This window comes from Lycorma delicatula, chromosome 9 (assembly GCF_047948215.1).
Source record: "Lycorma delicatula isolate Av1 chromosome 9, ASM4794821v1, whole genome shotgun sequence".
NCBI classification, from domain to species: Eukaryota; Metazoa; Arthropoda; class Insecta; order Hemiptera; family Fulgoridae; genus Lycorma; species Lycorma delicatula.
The window spans coordinates 25,856,044-25,877,616 of NC_134463.1; the positions used below are offsets into that span (position 1 = coordinate 25,856,044).

General features: G+C 28.3%; 1 protein-coding gene across 2 annotated transcripts in view; it reads right to left on the bottom strand.

The window, feature by feature from the left end:
• LOC142330245 (thymidine kinase, cytosolic-like) overlaps positions 1-21,573 on the bottom strand; it is a 33,497-nt gene that overhangs the window by 3,645 nt on the left and 8,279 nt on the right. For both annotated transcript variants that reach the window (XM_075375413.1, XM_075375414.1), the window contains exons 2-3: positions 5,517-5,756; positions 4,857-5,066 (exon numbers count right to left, since the gene is read on the bottom strand). In XM_075375413.1, the coding sequence (XP_075231528.1) occupies positions 4,857-5,066; positions 5,517-5,756 (450 nt within the window). The remainder of the gene's footprint in view (positions 1-4,856; positions 5,067-5,516; positions 5,757-21,573) is intronic.

The window sequence follows — 21,573 nt, forward strand, 5'->3', positions numbered from 1 at the left end:
AAAATTGTATATTGTCAAAATGTGTATTTAAAATGTATATTCATGTATTTTCTCATTTAATATCATTGTTCATATGCTGATTTCAGTTGTTTTCTTTCTCATTGAAGTCCAATTTCTTTCGGCAAATACGAGCTGTGTTTTTTTGTTAACTTTACCCAACATCTGTAACTTTGTAGAGTAATTCAAAAAGCTTTACTTTTTACTTTAAACAGATTTTCTCTTAAAACTTTCTATACATATAAGTATACCATAATTTTTTGGGCCAATCTAACATACAGAATGATTTAATAAATAGACTTCTATTAATAGATAACACATAAATATTCATTTAATCAAGGAAGAACCAATTTGCACAAAAGCAAACTTAAAAATTTAGGTGGTTTTGATCTACACTTCATTTCAGAAGTAAGAAGTAGCTTAGGAACACACTGTCACATCCCTCACTATCAGTAAGCACAAAAAATGACATGTGATAACCATATTCCAAATGATTAAATCACTGCCATAAAACAAAAAAATCAGAAAATAATGTACGCTTTTCCTAGATTTTTAACAGATACTAATATTTCTTTCTTTAGAGTACTAATCTTTCAGAGTACAATTTTTTATGTAAAGAAACAAACTACCAAAATTAAGAAAATATCAAACCGTTAACTTTAAAGTAACAAAGATTTTATTCTAGTGTAATTAGTGGCAAAATCAAAAACTTCATTTTTACAACCAAAAAATGAGATTACTATTATCATAACTTATCCTCAGATAATTATATCTAATACAGAAATTTAGATATGCCGCACATATTTTTTCATGCTTCAGGACTTACTTTTTTATTCTAATAAATATGTACATTAACATTTTATATATATATATACAAATTTTTTTTGAAATCAATTCTTTTAAGAAATTTTCAATGTAATTTTAGATAAATATATAATGCAGCTGATGATGCGAGTAAATCGTGAAAGCTCTCCTGCATATACATGGTAGAATAAGGTAAGTCATCCTTTCTTTCTTTTTCCTGTTTAGCATCCAGTAATTACCTTTCAGATAATACTTCAGAGGATGATATGTATGAGTGTAAATGAAATGTAGTCTTGTACAGCCTCAGTTCGACCATTCCTGAGATGTGTGGTTAATTGAAACCCAACCACTAAAGAACACCGGTATCCATGATCTAGTATTCAAGTCTGTGTAAAAATAACTGACTTTACTAGGACTTGAACGCTGGAACTCTAGACTTCCATATCAGCTGATTTGAGAAGACGCGTTCACCACTAGATCATCCTACTTTATTTATTCTGTACTTTGGTTAAGCTAATAAAATATATATAAATATATTATATTAATCTGGTCAACCTATGTACAGAATTAATAAATAAAATAAAAGAGGATGATACCTACCTTATTCTATACATCATGCAAGAGTGCTTTTGGGAGTTACTCCCATCATCAGTTGCTCCATATAATTTTTTTTTTTTTCAAATCATTCGTAACAAATTACATATTAAAACTGAAAATAAAAATTATCCTGCACTATAATTAAAATTTACAATTGTTAAAAGATACTTTTCCAAATTAAAATCAAAACTGAAATAAAAATTTTAAATTCAATTTTTTTTATAAATTTAAATTAAAATTAAAAATTGCATATATGTAAATATGAAGTCATTTACTAAAATTAAATTAAAAGTTAAAGCTAAAATCAATAATAAAAACAAAATAAAATAAATAACACTGATGAGAAAAAAAAAAATTTTTATGTTTCTCAAAGTGTAATACCATTTCTTGAATTGCTTTTTTGCATACATTACAGATCTGTAAATACAATTTTTCCATCACCCTTAGTTTTAAATAAATTACACTTCAAAAAAAATTAAGGGAAAATATAGTTAAAATCTGTAAAATTTATAATTTTGCATGACCATACCTGTGTTAGAATGATTACGCTGATGTTTTGCTTTTATAAGTAGCCTCATGCACATCCCAAATTAATATCCAACAATAATCGGCTAGAATGTTAGTATCCCATTTCCCTTTCTAGCAGCTTTCCATCACCACAATATCTTGGTGGAAATGTTCACAGATTTCGTCACTTATGTCTCAGAGGTTGCCCAGGAAAACATCCAGATGTGAGTGGAGGAAATGTATTTTCAGACATATTACATGTCATAGTTCTGTATGAAGTAAGTAGTTGATTAACAATATCACGGTAATTGACGGATTTTTGTTTGCCGAGAAAAATTTTGCTAACTTCTTTAAATGAAGTCCAAGCTCCATTTTCTACACTATTTAACAGTGAATTAAATACAGCATCTTTGACCAACTCTCTTATTTGAGAACCAACAAATATTCCTTCTTTAATTTTTCCTTAAATTACATTTGCAAATTTTTACACAATACAAAAATCCAGGACTACCCTTCTTTATTGCTTTTACAAAATTTTTCATTAGTCCTAGCTTGTAATGGAGAGGGGATAAAAATATTTTGTTAGGTTCAACTAAGGGCGCATGAATAATATTTTTCCCATTTGGAGTTAAATTGCCTTATTTCTTCCACTCTTTAGTAACAAAAAATTTATCCCTAACTCCGATGTCCCATTCACAAAGAAAACACATGTATCTAGTATAGCCTAAATGCATGTCTAACAAAATAACTACAACTTTCAAATCACCACATACGTTCCAGCTATGTTTTTAAAATTTGTTTTTTCAAGAACAACTTTCATCACATCATATGTCTCTTTCAAATTAATATATTTTCATCAATAAAGTACTGAGAAAGTTCTTTTTGTCAGCTTCTAAAGCCCGAAATTTTTGTATTTTTTTGAAGTAAATTCCAACCTTGCAGTCTTGATCCTAACAGTTCAGCTTGATTTTTTAATAAATTTAAATCCCTAAGTCATTTAATTCATTCACCTTGTGGTATAAGATGTGGCTTATTGGAAGATAATTCAAAGTCAAAATCATTGTTGTCTTCTTCAGTACAGCCTGATTCTTCATCGCTGCTTTCGAAAAATACATTCACAGGTGGCTCAGGAACTGGAATAATTTGTGAGGTACAGGCCTGATTGCAGATTGCAATGAAGGATATTTTACAGTATGTTTAGATTTTTTAAAAATTCTAGACATACTTGTTAAACAAAAGTAACAATCGGTTACATGATCTTTTCGTTCACGCCAAATCATAGATACACCAAATGGCAAAGCCCTCCATGTACCTTTCAGTCATCCTCTTAAATATAAAGAACAATTGGTCCATACTATATGAGGAGCCCACGTCTTAACCTGATCACCAATTTTACACTGAAAGTAGAAATGATATGCTTTTTTACTTAAAGGTGTAATGTTTTTTTCTATTGGATTTTACGGTAAACTCACCACATACATAACAAAAGGCAACCACATCATTTACACAATTTTGAGGCATTATGACAATGCACTGTTAACAAACTTAAGACAGCAATAAGACTGAACAAAATTAATTCATTCCTAAATCCGGTGCTTAATACAAACAACACAGCTGTTTTCAGCTACAGTTTTGACCTGCAGAAACATGATTAATCTTGTCCATGAAGGCTCACTCTTCAGTATTAGATATGATGTCGTAATTGGCTATGATATGAATTAATTGTCTAATGTTGTTTATAGTTTACAAATTATATTAACAAAGTTAAGCAATACAAAATGAGCTAACAAAATACAATACAGGAGCTTAAATTGCTAACTATATGTTGAAATATGAAAAAAATCATGTAATTAAAATTTTTTTTAAATTTCAAAAATGGTGGTTGATAGAAAGATTCTGAGTTCATATTCGTTTTCAGCGACAAAAAACAGATTAAAATCATGTATTGCATGTTAGGAAATAAAATCAGTGTAATCTAAAGAAAATAGATATCCATGAGGACTAGCTAACCAAAGTTATGTAACTGTACAGAGTTGAAGTATTATGAATTATCAATGACTTAAGAAGTACTGCTATCTACAGCAGCTTTTATGATTGTATCTCCTCATGCTATGTATGCAGGTTGATCAAATTAAATTTACTTTTATATATATATATATATATATAAAATATTTATTTATATATATATATATATATATATATATATAAAATCTTTCTAAAATGTCAAAAATCCTATTACTATTATTAATATTGTATTTATTAATTTCCAGTATTTCTAAATTTGCATGAATATCGGATATTGAATGTGTATTATTAATAAAATTATCAGAAACATTAGAAACCCAATTTTTAGAGAAACCAATATTTAAAGTTTCATCAAATCTAGTTGTAAAAGATCTAGCAGTTTTACCTATATAAATATGATAACAATCATTGCATTTTATTTTATAAATACCACACAAGCTGTGTACTGCGCATAAACAATGTTTAACAAATTCTGTCTCTGCAGGAAATACTAAAGATACTGTTCATTGAATTGCAACATATCATGGCAGTCATGTATGACGGCTTTATATATGAATTTCTTGCCTACATATAGAACCCTTCATTATTTCTGTGCTCAAACATAATGCAGGTATATTAATCCTAATTAAATAAAGGTAAAATACAAAAAAAGGAAAATTACCTCTTTTTCAAACTAACTAATAGTTATATAAACTGTTATTAATAAGCCCCAAGCAATTTTATTTTCATCCATACTAGATAAATTTTATGTTTTATGTACTATTATTTATGTAATATGTGATGTAATAGTATTACATCATATTTACCAGAGATTTGTCACAATCTTAGCACTTCAACTAATACATTGATTTTTATCTAACTATTAATTTAGCTAGCTGTTTGACTGCAAAAATTTAACTAAATTAAGTAAATTATTGTTACTTTACCTCTTTCTCTAAGCCAATCCTTTTGGTGTAAGATGCTTCTCTGAAGCATGACATACAAACAGCAGTTAATTTAACAACACTTTCTGCAAGCGGTACTAAACTTAGAATATTACCAAATCCTAACCTCTGATATGTTCCATCTAATGCAGCCACTACAACTATTTTACCTCTGTTAGCCATCTCTTCACAATATTCCACTATATCAGGAAACTGAAAAAAAAATGAATCCCAAATTAAATCTTTAAGTATAATAATGAAACACAATTCTAATAAAACTATAACCTTTTTAGTTTTTGATTCAAATCCAAAAAATAGTATTAATCAACTCTGAATAAAAGCAGCACACTCTTTACATCCTCTGCACCAGCAGAACTTTGTTATGAACCTTTCATTTTACTAAGAATTCATAATTTTTATATTTTTCATTCCATTGCTTACCATACTGTCCTATATTATATTACAATCCTACATCTTAAGAAGCAAAATTGCTTAACATGAAGAAAGAAAAAGGAATAATAATAAACAATAAGTATGTGATAATTTTTATAAATAATTGTTTTGCTGATAGAATTGCAATTTATTTTTTATTAACATACATTTATTATTTGAGCCATAATATACATTTACATAAATTAACTATAAAAATAAATGAATACTTACAAACTGTCCCTCATCAATTCCAATTACATTAATGGCATCATAATTTATATTAACTTTCTTTAATTCTGCAGCAAGAACAGCTGGCAACGACTGACGGTCATGAGTAGCAACTCTATCATTAGAGTATCTGTTATCTTTTTCATATCTGATAATAACACAACGGTAATTAGCAAACTTGTATCTTTTCAGTCGTCTGAATAATTCTGTTGTTTTTCCAGAAAACATAGGTCCAAAGATCACCTAGAAAGTACTTTATCATTAATGAATTGTATCCATTCTTGTTATTTCCTACATAAATTATTAGTAAGTAATAGTAGGCTATTTCACTCTTTGACATAAATATATGTCGATTTTTATAAGCATATCTTTAACAATACATTTACAGCAGCTTACATGATGTGGAAAACATGCAAAGATTACAACTCTTTAGCCTTGGAAGTCTTATTTCTATACAGTAATATAAGTTTCATATCAAAAACACTAGCTAACAAAATATAATAAAAATAACATAGTAATATAACTAAGTGGTCACTTTTTCTGTAGTCTAAGAATTACAAAAACATAACTGGTTTAATTAATAATTATTGATTTTCTTTTTATCTGATGTATTATTTTCATATAAATGCAGCAACAGATTTGTAGCAATAAAAATATGCCTGGTTTTGACTAACCATATTTCTATTTCAACCTACTTCTGCTACAGAAAGATCTCATTTTATGATGTTAAGAATCGTACAAAGATGACTGACTACGGAAAAGACTACCAGCCTAAATGATAAATTAAAAATACAAAGAAAAGCCTAGAAAGGACTTGTTATATTTTTAATTTGAGTTCAGATGCTTGTTGCTTTACACTGACTGCCAGTCCCTTAATGATTGTGATGCATAAGCACTTGTGATAGTATAAGCAACTTAACTGCTTTCTCCCAAAGTAGTGGTGTTCAACAAACAGACAGCAGTTGAGGTATCACTTTCAAAGCTTAATATCATCGTACTTCAGCCAGCTGGTAACCTAATGAATAGCAGTAAATTAATTTGTGATCAGTTAATTAATCTGGGAGCAGTTTTTACTTGTTAATCATGCCTACACTATTATACTCTGCATATGTCAAGCTGTTTACCATCAATGTTACGATACCAACAAAAAAAGGTTTGTAATGCAAATCACATCAACTATTATTGACAATTCAGCCTTCAACAGATTTAGCTTTCGATAATTGGTAGGAGTGAGGAGCAATATTTAATTTTTTTTTCCAGAAAAGTGGCACCCAGAATAACACATTTTAATCAATTTTTGAAACACTAACATCTTGTTTAAACATCTTATCCGTTTAACTGAAATGTTTAATATGGCAGTACAAGAGTGGCATGTACTCATTACTTAGACACAATTTTTCCTGAATCCTGAGTAGGAGTAAGGAAGAGATTTGATGTGACATATGTTATTCTGAGCACATATTACAATAATTTAGTCTAATTAGCAACAGTAGGAAATTTTTGAAAAATTTTCTGAAGTTTCAAAAATATTATAGTGTAATATTAAAATGTTATGTAGGTGTAAACTCACTGACATAATATTTGGACAATTATGTGTGAGGTGTTATTATAAAATAGCAACTTTTCAATTCCATAAGCTATTTCTTTTTGATTGAATTTGTCCTTTCTCATACAATTACAGCACGTCTATCAATATTTTCAGCCATATTAGACTTGTTCAAATCTAGCAGATGAATAATTAGAACATATTTATAAGCGACAATTTTTTTTGAAAATGATGAAACAAAAGATTTACATTAAAAGTGAAATAGAGTACACTGAAGTGGTGAAGATAGTGAAGGTTTTTGGCGAATATGTTTTGTAAAGATGTCTTCAACGTCCTCATCGCATCTTCAACCGTTATGGATTAAAGGGTTGGACACATAAACATGTGAAAATATAGACAAAACTAAGAACATTAAGATCAATATAATTAATGGATCACTATTACAGAAGCTGCTGAAGATGTGGGAATCTCTTATGGATCATAAGAAATAAAGTTTCTGACATTTTGGATTTGAAACAAAAAGTAGCCAAATTTGTTCCAAACTGACTTTCAACAAGAGCAACATCACAAAATTACACAAATGTATCAGCAGGTGATAAAACATGGGTGTATGGTTATGATATTGAAAAGAACATCCACCTGTCCCAATGAAAGCTTCTTGAAGAACCAAGACCGTAAAAAGCACTCTTAGTTCAATTGAATGTTAATTTGAATATTAATTAATTTCTTTGATTACAATGGCATCATCTGTTATAAATTCTTACCAAAAGGTTTATAGTCAACAGAACAGTATTAATTAGTACTTTTCTGCCACTTTGATGAAGCAATCTGAAGGAACTGATCACAAATCTGGGAAAAGAATTCGTAGATGTTACACAGAGATAATGTTGCAACCCATACTTCACTATTAATTCTTGATTTAAATAAAAATTACACCAAAGTGATACCATAGCCTCTATATTCTCCAGACACAGCAACTTTTTCTTGTTCCTACCAATTTAGAGAACATTAAAAGAAACAGAATCTGTGACGATATCTGAATTAACAAAAAAATGCAAAATCAGCTTAAGGCTGTACCAAAAAAGAAAATGATTATTCAATAAATATATTTTTATGGATTGGAAGAAATATTGGCAAAATGCAATGCTTATCTGTGTGTTATACTGAAAGGGACAATATCAGAAGAATAAGTACATTCTTTTTGATAACAATTAAACTCTTAATTATTTTATCACACCTTATAGTCACTATTTTTTTCATATATTTAATTTCCATAAAAGTTTATTTTTACCATTATTGTACAACAAATAAATATAGAAAGAAAGGACCACATTTATAAAATAAGTTCAATCCTAAAATGCAAGCTACTTTTACAAAATCGTTTACTTTACTAACTCCAATAACAATTTAAAAATCCCGAAAAAAATACCATTGACTCAAAAAAAAAAAGTTTACTTGTCTAGAGGTTCATAATTTATTTTAATAATTAAAACTTTATTTGAAATTCATTTTGAAAGAGCTGATTTCATTAAGATATGTTCAAATTCTTACTCATGGCTTTTTGTAAATAAAATACTTAATGCGATATTGTTTTTCATAAAATACTTTTAATAAGCTAACTTTTAGTCACAAACAATAGTGCTTTATAACCTTAGAAAAACAAGACTTTTCTTTGTTAAAAAAAAAAGGAGCTCATATATTCTAGTATCATATGCGAATTCACTAATATAACAACTATTTTTTTGACAAATTTAGATAATTCATTTTCTGAAAGGATTATAACTGATGTAAAATTCAAAATTGCAACAATAGCAATTTATGATTAATTGAATTTCTTATTAGCCTTTCTGATTTTGTAAGACTTCTGGATAAATAAATTCAATTTGAAGAACTAATAAATTCCCCATTAAATACTGTTCGATCGCACATTAAGGTTTTTCACTTTAAGATGGATACCATAAATGACAGCTCTAACAAGATCTTCACAAGTAGTTCTACTGTTCAAATGTAGACATGTGATTCAAATCATAAATTTATCTTTTTTTCCCACAAGACTAGCATTTGCTTCAATACACAGGATTGGGTTTACAAATAACTGTTTACCGAGAGATAAAATAATTTTAACTGTAAGCATACAAATTTTTACACATTATTTTAGTGATTTATCTCATATAAATCCATTAACTAAACATAATGGTAATGAATTAACATTAATAACTTACTATTAATAACTGTGAATAAATAACTATGAATAACTTACTATTAAGATTATTCTACAGATAAGCAATTTAAATGCAATGTTATATTATGAAATTAATCTTCAACTATAGCAAATTAAATCATCAGAGCATGACTTTAATCGCACAACTACTAGAGCATTCATTGTAACAATTCCTATTCATGGACAATAGAGCAAAACGTTACTCTCAACAATTCACAATCTCAAAATTACATTGAACAAGGAAACTATTAATTTATATAAATAAAATTCTCTATTTATTATCCATTCATAGTCAAAATTGAAGTAAATATTACCAAAATGTTACAGTTGTAGTATAAAAGTTGTGTCATAACGAACGAACCAGTAAGACATGGTGTGACTTGTTACATGAAACAATGATCAGAATTTTTGGGATATCCTTAATACAGCTGGTTATTCATAACATAAAATCTATTAACACTTACTACAAAACAAGGGTCACTCTTTACAAGCAACAAATTTACCACGGCTGCACAAGATACCTGGAAATTTACAGGATATCCTTTATTAATCGATCAAATGAAATATTCATAATCGATGTGAGAGGAAAAATATTTTAGATTATAATATTTTAGATAAAAAGTTTAAGATTATAATTAGTCATATCACAGAAGAAAAGTTTTCAAAGCACAAGGTTAAAATAATAAATACAAAACATGTGTTCCTAATAATTTATTAATTAATATATCACAGAAAAAATTACATAAAAAATTGAAGTAAATTAGAAATGTAAGTAAAATAATCAATATTTAAAAAAAGCAAAAAAAGATAATTAGAGGTTAACTATATGACCACAGCAATACATTTACATCTTTAAAAATTAATGAAATGCTATAAAATTAGTATACTAAATTAATTTATCTTAGCACCAATTTTTCAAAATCAGAATTAATTTTGTTTTTATATATCAGCATCTAATCAAACAAAATATAAAATAACACTCAAATATTCTACATAATGTTCATAATGAAAAGTAGTAATTAATTAGTTTTCACAGGAAAACAAAGAAATCACAAAATCAGTCATTAAACTGTAGGTTAATTTTCTTTGGAGATATAAAAACCAATTACTTTAACAGAAAAGATTTAATAGATAAAGATTTTGTTATCCAGTTAAAAAAAGAATTGAATTGGAAAATTCTTAAATGTAAATTGTATTGTGTGTAAAACACAATTCACAAAACTTAAATAAATGTTTTTCTGTGAAATTGTCAGAAACTTCTTTTAACAAATCAGCCAGATGGCATAATACTATAATAATCTATAACATTCATTATTTATTATAGAAATGAGTACAATACCCATAAAATAAAATAATAAATTATTAAGCAGGATACATTATCATTCTTCCAAGATTCCCAAAAATGTTCTGATGTAAAGATGTTCACACCAAATACTTTACATGTTATAAATTTTTTTACATTAAGAAAAAATTCTAATTTGGATATCACATGACTTTCTTGTACATCTATTAAATTACATATACATATTTTTTGCTGCACTTCATTTAAACTTATTTTATTTGAAAGCGAGATACCATCCTTCAATTCTTTAATAAAGTGGGCAGTTACACAATTGCTGAAATATTAGTTTTTATTAACATCGAATATTTGTACAATTATTTATTCAACAATCTTACATGAAACATTAGGATAGTCCCTTTATTACTATATCAGTATTGTTCTTATCTTTGTGAGTTGCTGATTAACAGAAGTTTCAGATTTCTGGTGTGTTGTATAAATAAAAGTTAATTAAACTATTCTGTTTAGTGAACTCTTGTATACTGGTTACAAATGTTAATTTTGACCTTACAGTGTAAAATATTCAGTTTGTATTATTGGATTATTAGTTGAATAATCAAAAATGAAAAAGAAACATCATACAGAAAAAAGATAAGATGAACAAATATATCTATAAAAAAAAGACAAAAAAATGAATATGAAGAGGACAAAAATGTTAAGAACATGGTAACAATAAAAAAATTAAGAGATGATAAATATAAAGGGGAAGAAAATGTTAAGAAAAAGGAAAGAATAAAATGATACAGAGAGGATGATGAACATAAAGGAAGAGAAAACATGAAAAAAAGAGAACGTGTACACAAACTAATATCTGAGGAATTATATCAAACCAAAGAGCAATTAGATGATTGGCAAAAAAAAACATATAAACAAAATAATGAGCAACTCCAACTTAGGGAGAATATTGTCCGACAATATCAGAGGAGTAATGAACTAAAGGATAAGAATTTTTTGCAATTTATTAAAGATCAGGCATGTATGCCTCAGTGTATATGTTTTTCTTGTGAGGGTCTATTTTCCACTCACTCTGTACTTAACCTTAATGTAGATAAAATTAAACGGAAATTCCAGAATTAAATAATATTAAACAGAAGTTAAACTAGAAAATACAAAAATAATACGATTCTAAATGGTAATTTTCAATTAATATTAAATAATCAGATGTTTCACCAAATCTATTACATATACACATATGTAATAATGCCCATGATGAAAGTAACTTGATGTTACTTTTATCATGATAATGCCTATTAAATTACATATACACATTTTTAAAAGTCCATAAAATGTTATTTCACTAATAACTTCTATCTTATTCCATACATATATATACTTTTTTTTGTTATTATTGAATTATTATTTATTGTATTTTTTTTTTACAATCATGGGTTAATAATTATTAATAAATCAATATATTTAAATTTAAAAAAAAAGTTAAAAATAAATTAAAAAAAAGGAGATGAAGTTTGATTCCAACCAACGTGTGCCTTGCCTTCCCTTGTAAGATCCAAATATTTCATTAATTAAAATTTTATTTGGCTATAACTCTGGAACCAATGAAAATAAGTACCACTTATGATATATCGTTGAAAAGCTCAGAGAAAGCTTATTGCAGAAAAAGTCCAAAATCCAATTTTTTTTTAATTTTGGGCTTTTTTCGACAATTTGTTTAGTCAATTCCAATCAAAAGGGGAGGTGCACAACTAGATGTTACAACAGTCCTAAATCAAAAATTTCAACAATCTATGGCTAACCATTTTTGAGTTATGCGAGATACGTAGTACAAATGTTATGCCAAAACTAGCCAAAATGGATTCAGGGATCGTCAAAATGGATACTTACATTGAAATCTGAAAACCAAAATTTTTCACGATCACAATACTTTCTTTACTTCACACACGAAAGTAAAAAAAATGGCTGTTAAGGCAGTAAAATTTAACAAGACTTCTGAGTCCAATACATAATAACTGTGTGGAAATAATTGACCAACTGTACAAACAAGTATTTAGATTACTTGAGCAAAAATAGTAAACTTCTGATCAGTTAGCCCTAATAAACATATTCTTCAGAATAAAAGAAATGAAAATGAAGTATCAACAAATTAAGTTCTCAACTGCAGAAAACACAATCCTTAGTTGATTTTTACAGTAATCATAATAAATAGCAAAAATAGAATTACCAAAGAAAGAATACAAATTATGTAGTCATTCTGACTACATTTTTGTTTTATCAATTAATTCTAAAAATTATATATTCATAAAATATTTACCACTAAAATATATATTTATTAATCTGTAAAAAAAATCACTCGCATAACTCTACAAAATGATACAATACAATAAATAAATGCAGAAAGAAAAACTACAGCAGTGACTAGTTTATCTACAAAAAAAGTAATAATTATTTCACAGCCTTTTAAACAAAAATAACAAATTCACAGATGAACAAATCTATAAAATTATTTCCTTATATTCTTAACTAACATGTTACCCATACAGAGTGATAAATGACAAAACAATCTCCTTTTGTACTAATATTATGCATTCCTTATAGAACAAAAGTTAAGTCAAAATAGAATAAAAGTTCAATTATTATTCAAGAACACAGAATTCACACCCACATACAGGTAAAGTATGCAAAAAAATATAATTTCATTAAAAACATTTACAAAAATTCCAAATCAGGAAACTGTTGTTTCTTGGATAAAAAATAAAAATAAATTAAAAGCTTGGTATGAAAACATTCATGTAAAAAAAAACCTGACAACCATATTTAATCACAAATCTTACTGAACAATCTCTTTTATATGATGCAATTTCATTTACCCGCCATTAAATACAAACAAACAATGAAATGGCTTCCTCAATTCTTAGCCAAATTCATTTTTTAAGGATTAAACTCAAGAGAAGTCTGACTGTTGCAAATTAACAGAATAATGTTATTACAGAACAATTATAACCATTACAAAGATTAGCTTTTAATAGAAATATTTGACCTACATTAATGTTTTAATGTAGCACTGTATTCATATTTAGGTGTAATTAAAAAGTTTTGCCCATGATTTGTGTTAACTTATTCATGAACTGTGCTTTATATGCTTTACGTGAAGTATTGTTTATTACCTATTTTTTAGCAGTTTTTTAACATAATATTTTATAGAAAAGAATTAATATTATAATATTTCTATTTTCTATTAAATATTTAACATAATATTTAATAGACGAAGACTGATAAGATGCTTAATGACATAAAAGTAAATAGTTTAAAGGTATTTAAGCACAAAATTGCACTTTAAAGTATCTTAAAGAGATGACATTGAAAACTGTTCATAAAAATAATGTTTTATGGCAAGCAATGAATGTAATTTTAAAAAACAGCAATAACACAATTTAGGCCTTTACCTGAAATTACTTTAAATATGCTGTTATTTTTCAGCATTGCATTAAATGGCTGCCTAATATGACAAACATAAAGAATGAAGAATTACAAGAGCTGTTTATCTGAATGAACAACTTCCGATGTAGATTAGAGATTCTGGACACCTACTTAAAAAAGGATCCTACAGAAAATTGTAATAAACTTTGAACCATATAAAAAAAAATTAAAAATAAATTGGTACTTCCTGGAAAATTTATTAGTGGTAACCACATCTTTTGGACAACCTCCAACCAAGTTATCCAGACTGGCTCATCATCAAAGGCAATCATTGAATAAACAGTTCTACCTCTAAAATGGTTCCTTTTTTTTTATTAGTAAATGTCGATTTTTGCACATTACTTATTACTTTGTTTTTATAAATTTATGTTAATTTTCCTTTCTGTGTAGTTGAATCTTTATTACCTTTACATTTACATTTATTCTGATTACGTCAACAAAACAGTTCCTTATAGCTGAATTTCCTTGTAATTATCTTTTTTCCTTGTAATCAATTTGACCTTAGCCTACATCATTTTTTCCTTTTATTATCCAGATATTGTCATTTAAATTCAATTTTCTTTTAAAATTTATCTCTATTTTATTCTCTTGCCAAATGATAACAGTTGGCATAAAAATTGACAAAATGATTTATTATTAGAGATTTTTTAATGATAATTATTTCAAAATCATTTTAAGTCGTTAAATAATGTTTTTATTAAATTAAATCATTTTAATTTATGTAAAAGAATTTTAAAGAACAGTTAAGTGATATATTTTATCATTAATGAGATCAAGTTATAAGCATCTATAAACATGCTTGTTATGCTTCGTCAATCGTAATTAAACATTTCTCACACAAAACTATGCCATTATATAATTTAATATGTTTTCAAATTAATCTCAACTACGTAGTTTCTAGTTAGACAAGCTATTTTATTAATTTCTTTTCATAATAAAATTTATAATGGTTAAATAAACAATTATATCTGATAATTCCTAATTAATTTTTTATATTTGCCATGCATTTTTAAAATTTACATTAATGTGTACATTTTACTTTATATTTTTTGAACATTTTCAGCTGTCATTTTATTTATATATTGTGGTTAACAGTAGTAATTTAGAATTTTCCTTTACATAATTATGACTAATAACAAATCATTAACAAACAGCAGAATTAAGGCAAGCTTAATACAATTTCAAACTTTTCTGAATAAATGCATTGATAGTTTATCATCACCTGCTGAATTAAAATTATGATTAAACAATGCTATAAACATCTTAAATGAATTTAATAAAATTCAAAATAAGATTGAAAATTACCTTATTAAAGATGAAACCCGGGACTTGTCTGAATCAGAAGCCATTAGAAAACAATTTGAAGATAAATTTGATGAAGTGCTTGCTCAAGCAGATCTGGTTAGTTCATTCAATACAAATGTTAATAACATTACTGGTATCTGCAGTAGTGAGGACTGGTATCTGCAGAAGGGAGATTCTATAAACATCACCACTCAAATAAGATGCCATAAATTGAATTCAGGCATTCTCAGCATTTTATGAAAACTGGATGCTATTCAAGAAGATATTTACAGCTATTATTGATAAAAACAATGTGTTAGATGATACACACAAATTATATTATTCGCATCAGTCATTCAGGGGAGATTATGCAGCAAATAATAGATGTAGTTAACTTTGTTTCAGAATTATAAGTATGTGGGAGTTATAGTTAATTGTTGAACATTTTGTAAATGCAATTTTTGTCCAGCCAAATGGAATGGAAAAAGGAATTCTTTCTCAAATGCACAATTCAATATTACTTTCAGTAATGGATCTAGGCTCACCTGTTAACTCTAAATAACTTAGAATACCCAACCCTATACCTGATTAGCTTACATGAGGGCCCAGCTCTGAACTGAGTACGGGCTGATAATAATTGCAGACACTGGGATGGGAGTCTCAACCCCAACACGGTGCATCCCAATGGATGATAGGAAACAATCCTGTAGATATGCAAGACAAGTGCAAATAAGGTGAAAACCAAATAAGCACTCGCAGATCAACTGAGGCAAAGAGGAAATGGTCAATGAACCCAAAGATGGAAGAGAAGTTTTCCCATTAGGAGGTGGTGGAAAACCCAAAGCACATCCAGATGCTCTAAGGTGGCACCCCATCACTGGTCTTACTTTGTGTGTAAGTGATTTTATTTACTGGCAAGCAATCACAAGCCTCAGATGGACCGAATTTAAAGTTAAATAACAGGACACATCAACAAATAAATGATTTGGAATTTTGGATCAACTGCATTTGAGGACATAGAATGGAAGACGGAAAAGTCTGCTCAAAGTGCATCTGTTAAAGGAGGTTTTGCAGGTAGGAAATACTGACATGGTCCTTTAAACAGAAAAGAAGAAACTGAAGGGAAGCTATAATTATGAGAAATACACATTAACATATAGTGGTGTACGACAGAATGTAGTGCAAAAGCAGTGTAGTTATTTGGTGAATCGGTAGTGGAAAAACATTTGCATATATGCAGCAGAAGAAGGAAAGAAAGAAGAAACAATAGAATTCTACGAGAAGGAACAAGGAACTACTGACAGAACATATTGCACATGTTGGGAAGATGCCCCTAGAAGGAATTATTGGATGTAATGGAGAAGCTGATGTGAATTATAATGGAAGACTACTACAATATTTTTCAAGCTTTAACATGAGTAATGAATACGTATTTTAAATATAAAAGGATTACTCACAAATATACCTGGTCTGCTAGAAGACAAACCTCAGTGGTTGATTATTTCATTGTGAGCCAAAAAGCAGCGTTATAATTTAATAACGCCAGAGTATTTAGGGAAGCGAATGTTGACTAGGATCACTTTCTGTTAGTGGCAACAGTTAACAATAAGGCTCGGTGGATAAAGAACCAATCTAACCCAAATAAGGAATATGTAAAATGCTCTTCTCAATGAATCTCTGTAACAGGATGGATACTGTTAATGAAGAATTCCAATTAAATAATATTGATGAGGATTGGGAAAATTTAACTAGAATAAAGAAAGCAGCTTGTGAAGCCCTTGAACATCAGAGAAAGTCCCAGAGGAAAAACATAAATTTATGGAGTGAAGAGATGAGAGGTAGTACAGAAGAAATAAGAATTATATTTAAAATGGTTAACAACGGAGGATGATAGGAAGGAGACAACAACAAAGGAGATAAATATATATGTGAGAAGAGAATCGCTAAACAAATTTGTAAAGAACAGCAAAGTATGAAGTGGGACTCAATCATAAGTAGATTTGAAAACGATGTCCACAATCATTGATATATTGCTCATAAAGTTATGAAGTGCTTAAGAAGTGAGGTGAAGAATCATGCCCAGATTCCAGTTGTGGAACATGAATAATTTGTGACTTATTTCCAACAGCTTTGGTTAATGGACAATTCTAATAAAGAAAATTTGGATGATTAAAATGTTGGCAACTTAGAGGAAATTGACAAGTTGAAAATTTCAGGGTTAAAAAATGAAGAGATCAAGAATAGGAAGGCTTCAGGAAGTGATGGCATAGTGATGTACTTAATAAAGTACTCTTCTGAGAATTTTAAACACAGATTCTTGAGATTTTTAGATTTATTGCGAGGGCATCAGCCATCTAAAAACAGGTTATAAGATATTCTCAAGAATAATAAAAAATTAAAGGTATTAGTTGAAAGAACTTTGAAAGAAGAGCAATCTGGTTTCAGGAATAAAAAGGGTCTTGCACGACAATGTCTTTGCTTTAAAGCAATCATTGAGAAGCACCAAGAATACAATCGTGAAAAACATGTACTGTTTGTAAATTTGAAGATAGCCTTTGATAAAGTAAACATGGTAAAAAGTTATCGGAAATACTGGAGAAAAGAGGAATACGAAGACAGCTTAAACGGATTGTGCAGGAAATGTACAGCAATACAGAAATAGCCATGACTTGAGATTAGAATAGAAAATTAAGCGTATATTTAGATGTTAGACAAGGATGTAGCTTATCACCACTTCTGTTTAATATATATATATATATATTGACAATCTCCTTCAGCTTTGGATAAAAAGATCAAGAATTATACGCATGATCTAAATTCAGAGAGCATTGTTTCCTCAATGCTTCTTGCAGATGACCTGATAATAGTTGCACATTTCAACTCTTTGCAGAAGGTAGCAGTTGAATTTGGTCAAATTGCAAAAGAATATAATATGACAGTCGCAGTAAGTAAGACCCAGGTTATGACTTTCAATGGTAAGGATATTCTGATATAAAAAATCGTCTTTGGTAAGCATGTAATAAACCAAGTTTGTGATACACAACATTTGGGATGCACGATTTCTGTGTTTGAAGAGTCTGATGTGGGCAGCAAAAGAGAAAAATTCAATTACCATAATGGGCTCATAAAAAGAACTTTGAAAAATAAAGTAAATAACGATACGCTTTTAGAATTTTATAAAGTAACTTCTATTCCAGCGTTTACATATAGCTCAGAGACATGGTGCATCACCAAACAGATGGAAAAGTGTATCCAGGTGGCAGAAATGCAGTTAAGGATTGCTCCCGTTATCATTTGGACAGGAAAAAAAAAATTAAATAAGAAATGAACTGAATATATTTGAATTAAATGAAAGGCTTAGAGCATTAAGAGAGAATTAGAAGACACAAGTCGGAGAACAATGTGAAGTGAAAGGTTACCTAAACTATTCTACAATTATACATGCCATGGAAGAAGAGTGGGTCAACCTAAGAAACATTGGCGAGATATGGGCATTTAGCTTTGGGATATTGAATGATTTGTGACTATCGTAAGTCTCCAAAATTGTTCTAGGATGACTAGGATCTCCATCAATGAACAGGAATATATTTGTGACAAACTGTGTTGCAAAATTCAAACCACTTCAGTGCTAGACAAATGGTGTTTTCAAAATGTAAATAAAATCCAGCTAAGGCAATTTATAGAACTCACATCAATCAAAGTGTATTTCTGCTTATAAAATCAAAATGACCTAAAAAATTAACAATTTAGTACAAAAGTATGTAACTTCCACATTACAGATTCAAGTTTAAAATTATCTAGTGAAATTAACACAACTCCACTCCAAAATTATTGAATAATGAATATTTATCAAAATCTAGGTTTTTTACATTTTGAGAAGTTATTGAATTTCATTAATTTATTTTAATGTAAATCGTAAAACGTTTTTACTGGAACAAATAGATGTATGATTTACACTAAACAGGAAACTACAAGATTTCACTTAATGTTATATTTAACATTATAAGACAATTTAAAAAATCCATCTTACTAAATTTAATATATCATTTTCATACAGACAAATAAATCAAAACAAATTCCATAAATCATAAATGTCTAATATATGTGAGAAATTACATAAATGCATTTAGGAGCAATTCAAGTTTTACATAAGCATCTTAGGGGGAAGGAAGGTTAATCACGCTATGCTTATGTTTTTTTTAAGTACGGAGAGGTCAAAGCATGTACCTACCCTTGGCATGAAAGCATGAACAGCCCCATGCTATTCTAATGCTTGCATAAGATAAAACCAATAATGTAAAATTTAATGAAGGCATATTGTCAAATATTTAATGTAGATACTAATAAAATAGATTCTTTCTGAAAGGGAAATATGATATTTACTAATATTACTGAAAAAAATGCTTACGTAATACTTGAATGATTCCTTAACACTGAATTTCAAATCTTAAATTTAAAACACAAAAATTAAATATTTATTTAGAATTCTACTGAATAAGAAAAATTAAGAATACACATTTAAATATGTGTAATATAATTATTATAGTTACAAATAATTACAACTTGACTATCTAACTATTTATTTTGACAAAGGAGCAGCAATAGTTCTTAGACAGACAACTGTGTTACAGAGATATAAGAATTCCATAGAGAGTAAGTCACTATCGGTTCATCTTAATTAATGATCATATTTATAATTATTAATTAAAAATTAGTTCCAATTTCTAAGAGTAGAATGAATCAAATTTTATGGAATATTTCTAATAATAACAATAAATAAATTGAAAATTACTGATAAGTATTTAAAAACAACACTAAAAAACTTTAGTAGTCTATTTGTCATAAAAAGATATTGTACTAACAGTCATTTTGTCAGTTAGTTTTGTCAAATAAACAAAATGAAATAATATGCATTTATATCTTCAAAGTGAAGGTAATAATTATTTAATTATTTTTCCATTAAGTTGCAAGCAACAAGATAGTGATCCCATAATATGGATTTTCAGTTGTTAATTTTAATATAAACAAATGATTAAATGCCAATTTTTTTTAAAGAAAAAAGACAATCTTTCTTATGATATATACACGTTCACATGTTAAAAAAGATAAATTTAAATATTGTCCTTCTTTGGACATCTTCAAGAACATTTTTAATTACTATTATTAAATCAACAATACTTCAAACTATTAAAAAAAACTTTCTTAATGAAAAATCCCATAATTTTATTTAATGATAAAGCCAATTTTGACAGTCTCAAATGTAAGGCACCATATTTATACAATATAGATTTTTTTAAGGAAAAAAATAATTAAATTCTTCAGTATCTATTCTTTATAAGCAAAGTTATCTGTAAAAATAGATAGGTCAACTTTGGCATCGTAATTCCTTCATGTTTTTAACTATTTGGAAAAAGTTTTGCTCTTTATAAAAAATAAGGTTTCAAAACAAAATTTTAATCAAGAATATCAAATAAAACCAAGGACATCAACCAATTCAATTTGGAAATTAAGTCGGCAAGGGCAGTGCCCTTGCCAGGATATGTATTTTACATAGAACCCTGTGAAATTTGTACTTTTTATCATTTTAAAGACCAACTTTTTAAAACTTATTTCAATATATATAGTTACACCGAATGATTTAAAAAGGACTTCACAACATTAGAATAAAAAAATTTACAGAGATAATTTACAGATTTGGCTGAGAACTCATTTTATTGAAAAACACAAAGTTGTCACCCAACATTCACTTTGGTTTGATATAGCTCCATTTGTAATATGACATAAATCTCTCTTGAAGTTGATTTCATTCCAGACTGTACCTAGCAAGTGCATTATCTCTACAACTGCAGCATTACTTCAAAGTCTTCAACAAGATCAGCAAACAAAGGTGGCGCATAAACCTGACCTTTAATGAAACTCCACCAGAAAAAATCTAGTGGGATCGAATCTGGGAAGTGAGGTGGTGATGCAACTGGACCTTCACAACCAATCCACCAAACTGGGAATCAAGTATCAAGAAAATCTTGAACTCCTAGGCAGTAATGAGGAGGTGCCCCCGGTCTTGCTGATAGTAATGGTGTCCATCTTGGTCATCATCGCCGAACAGAGGAATTTGAAAATTTTGAAGCATGTTCAGATAAACAATACCAATTACAATTGCCTCCTGGAAGAAGAATGAACCATACAGTCTTTGTTTGCTGACAGCAAAAAAACATTGACCTTAGGGCTATCATGA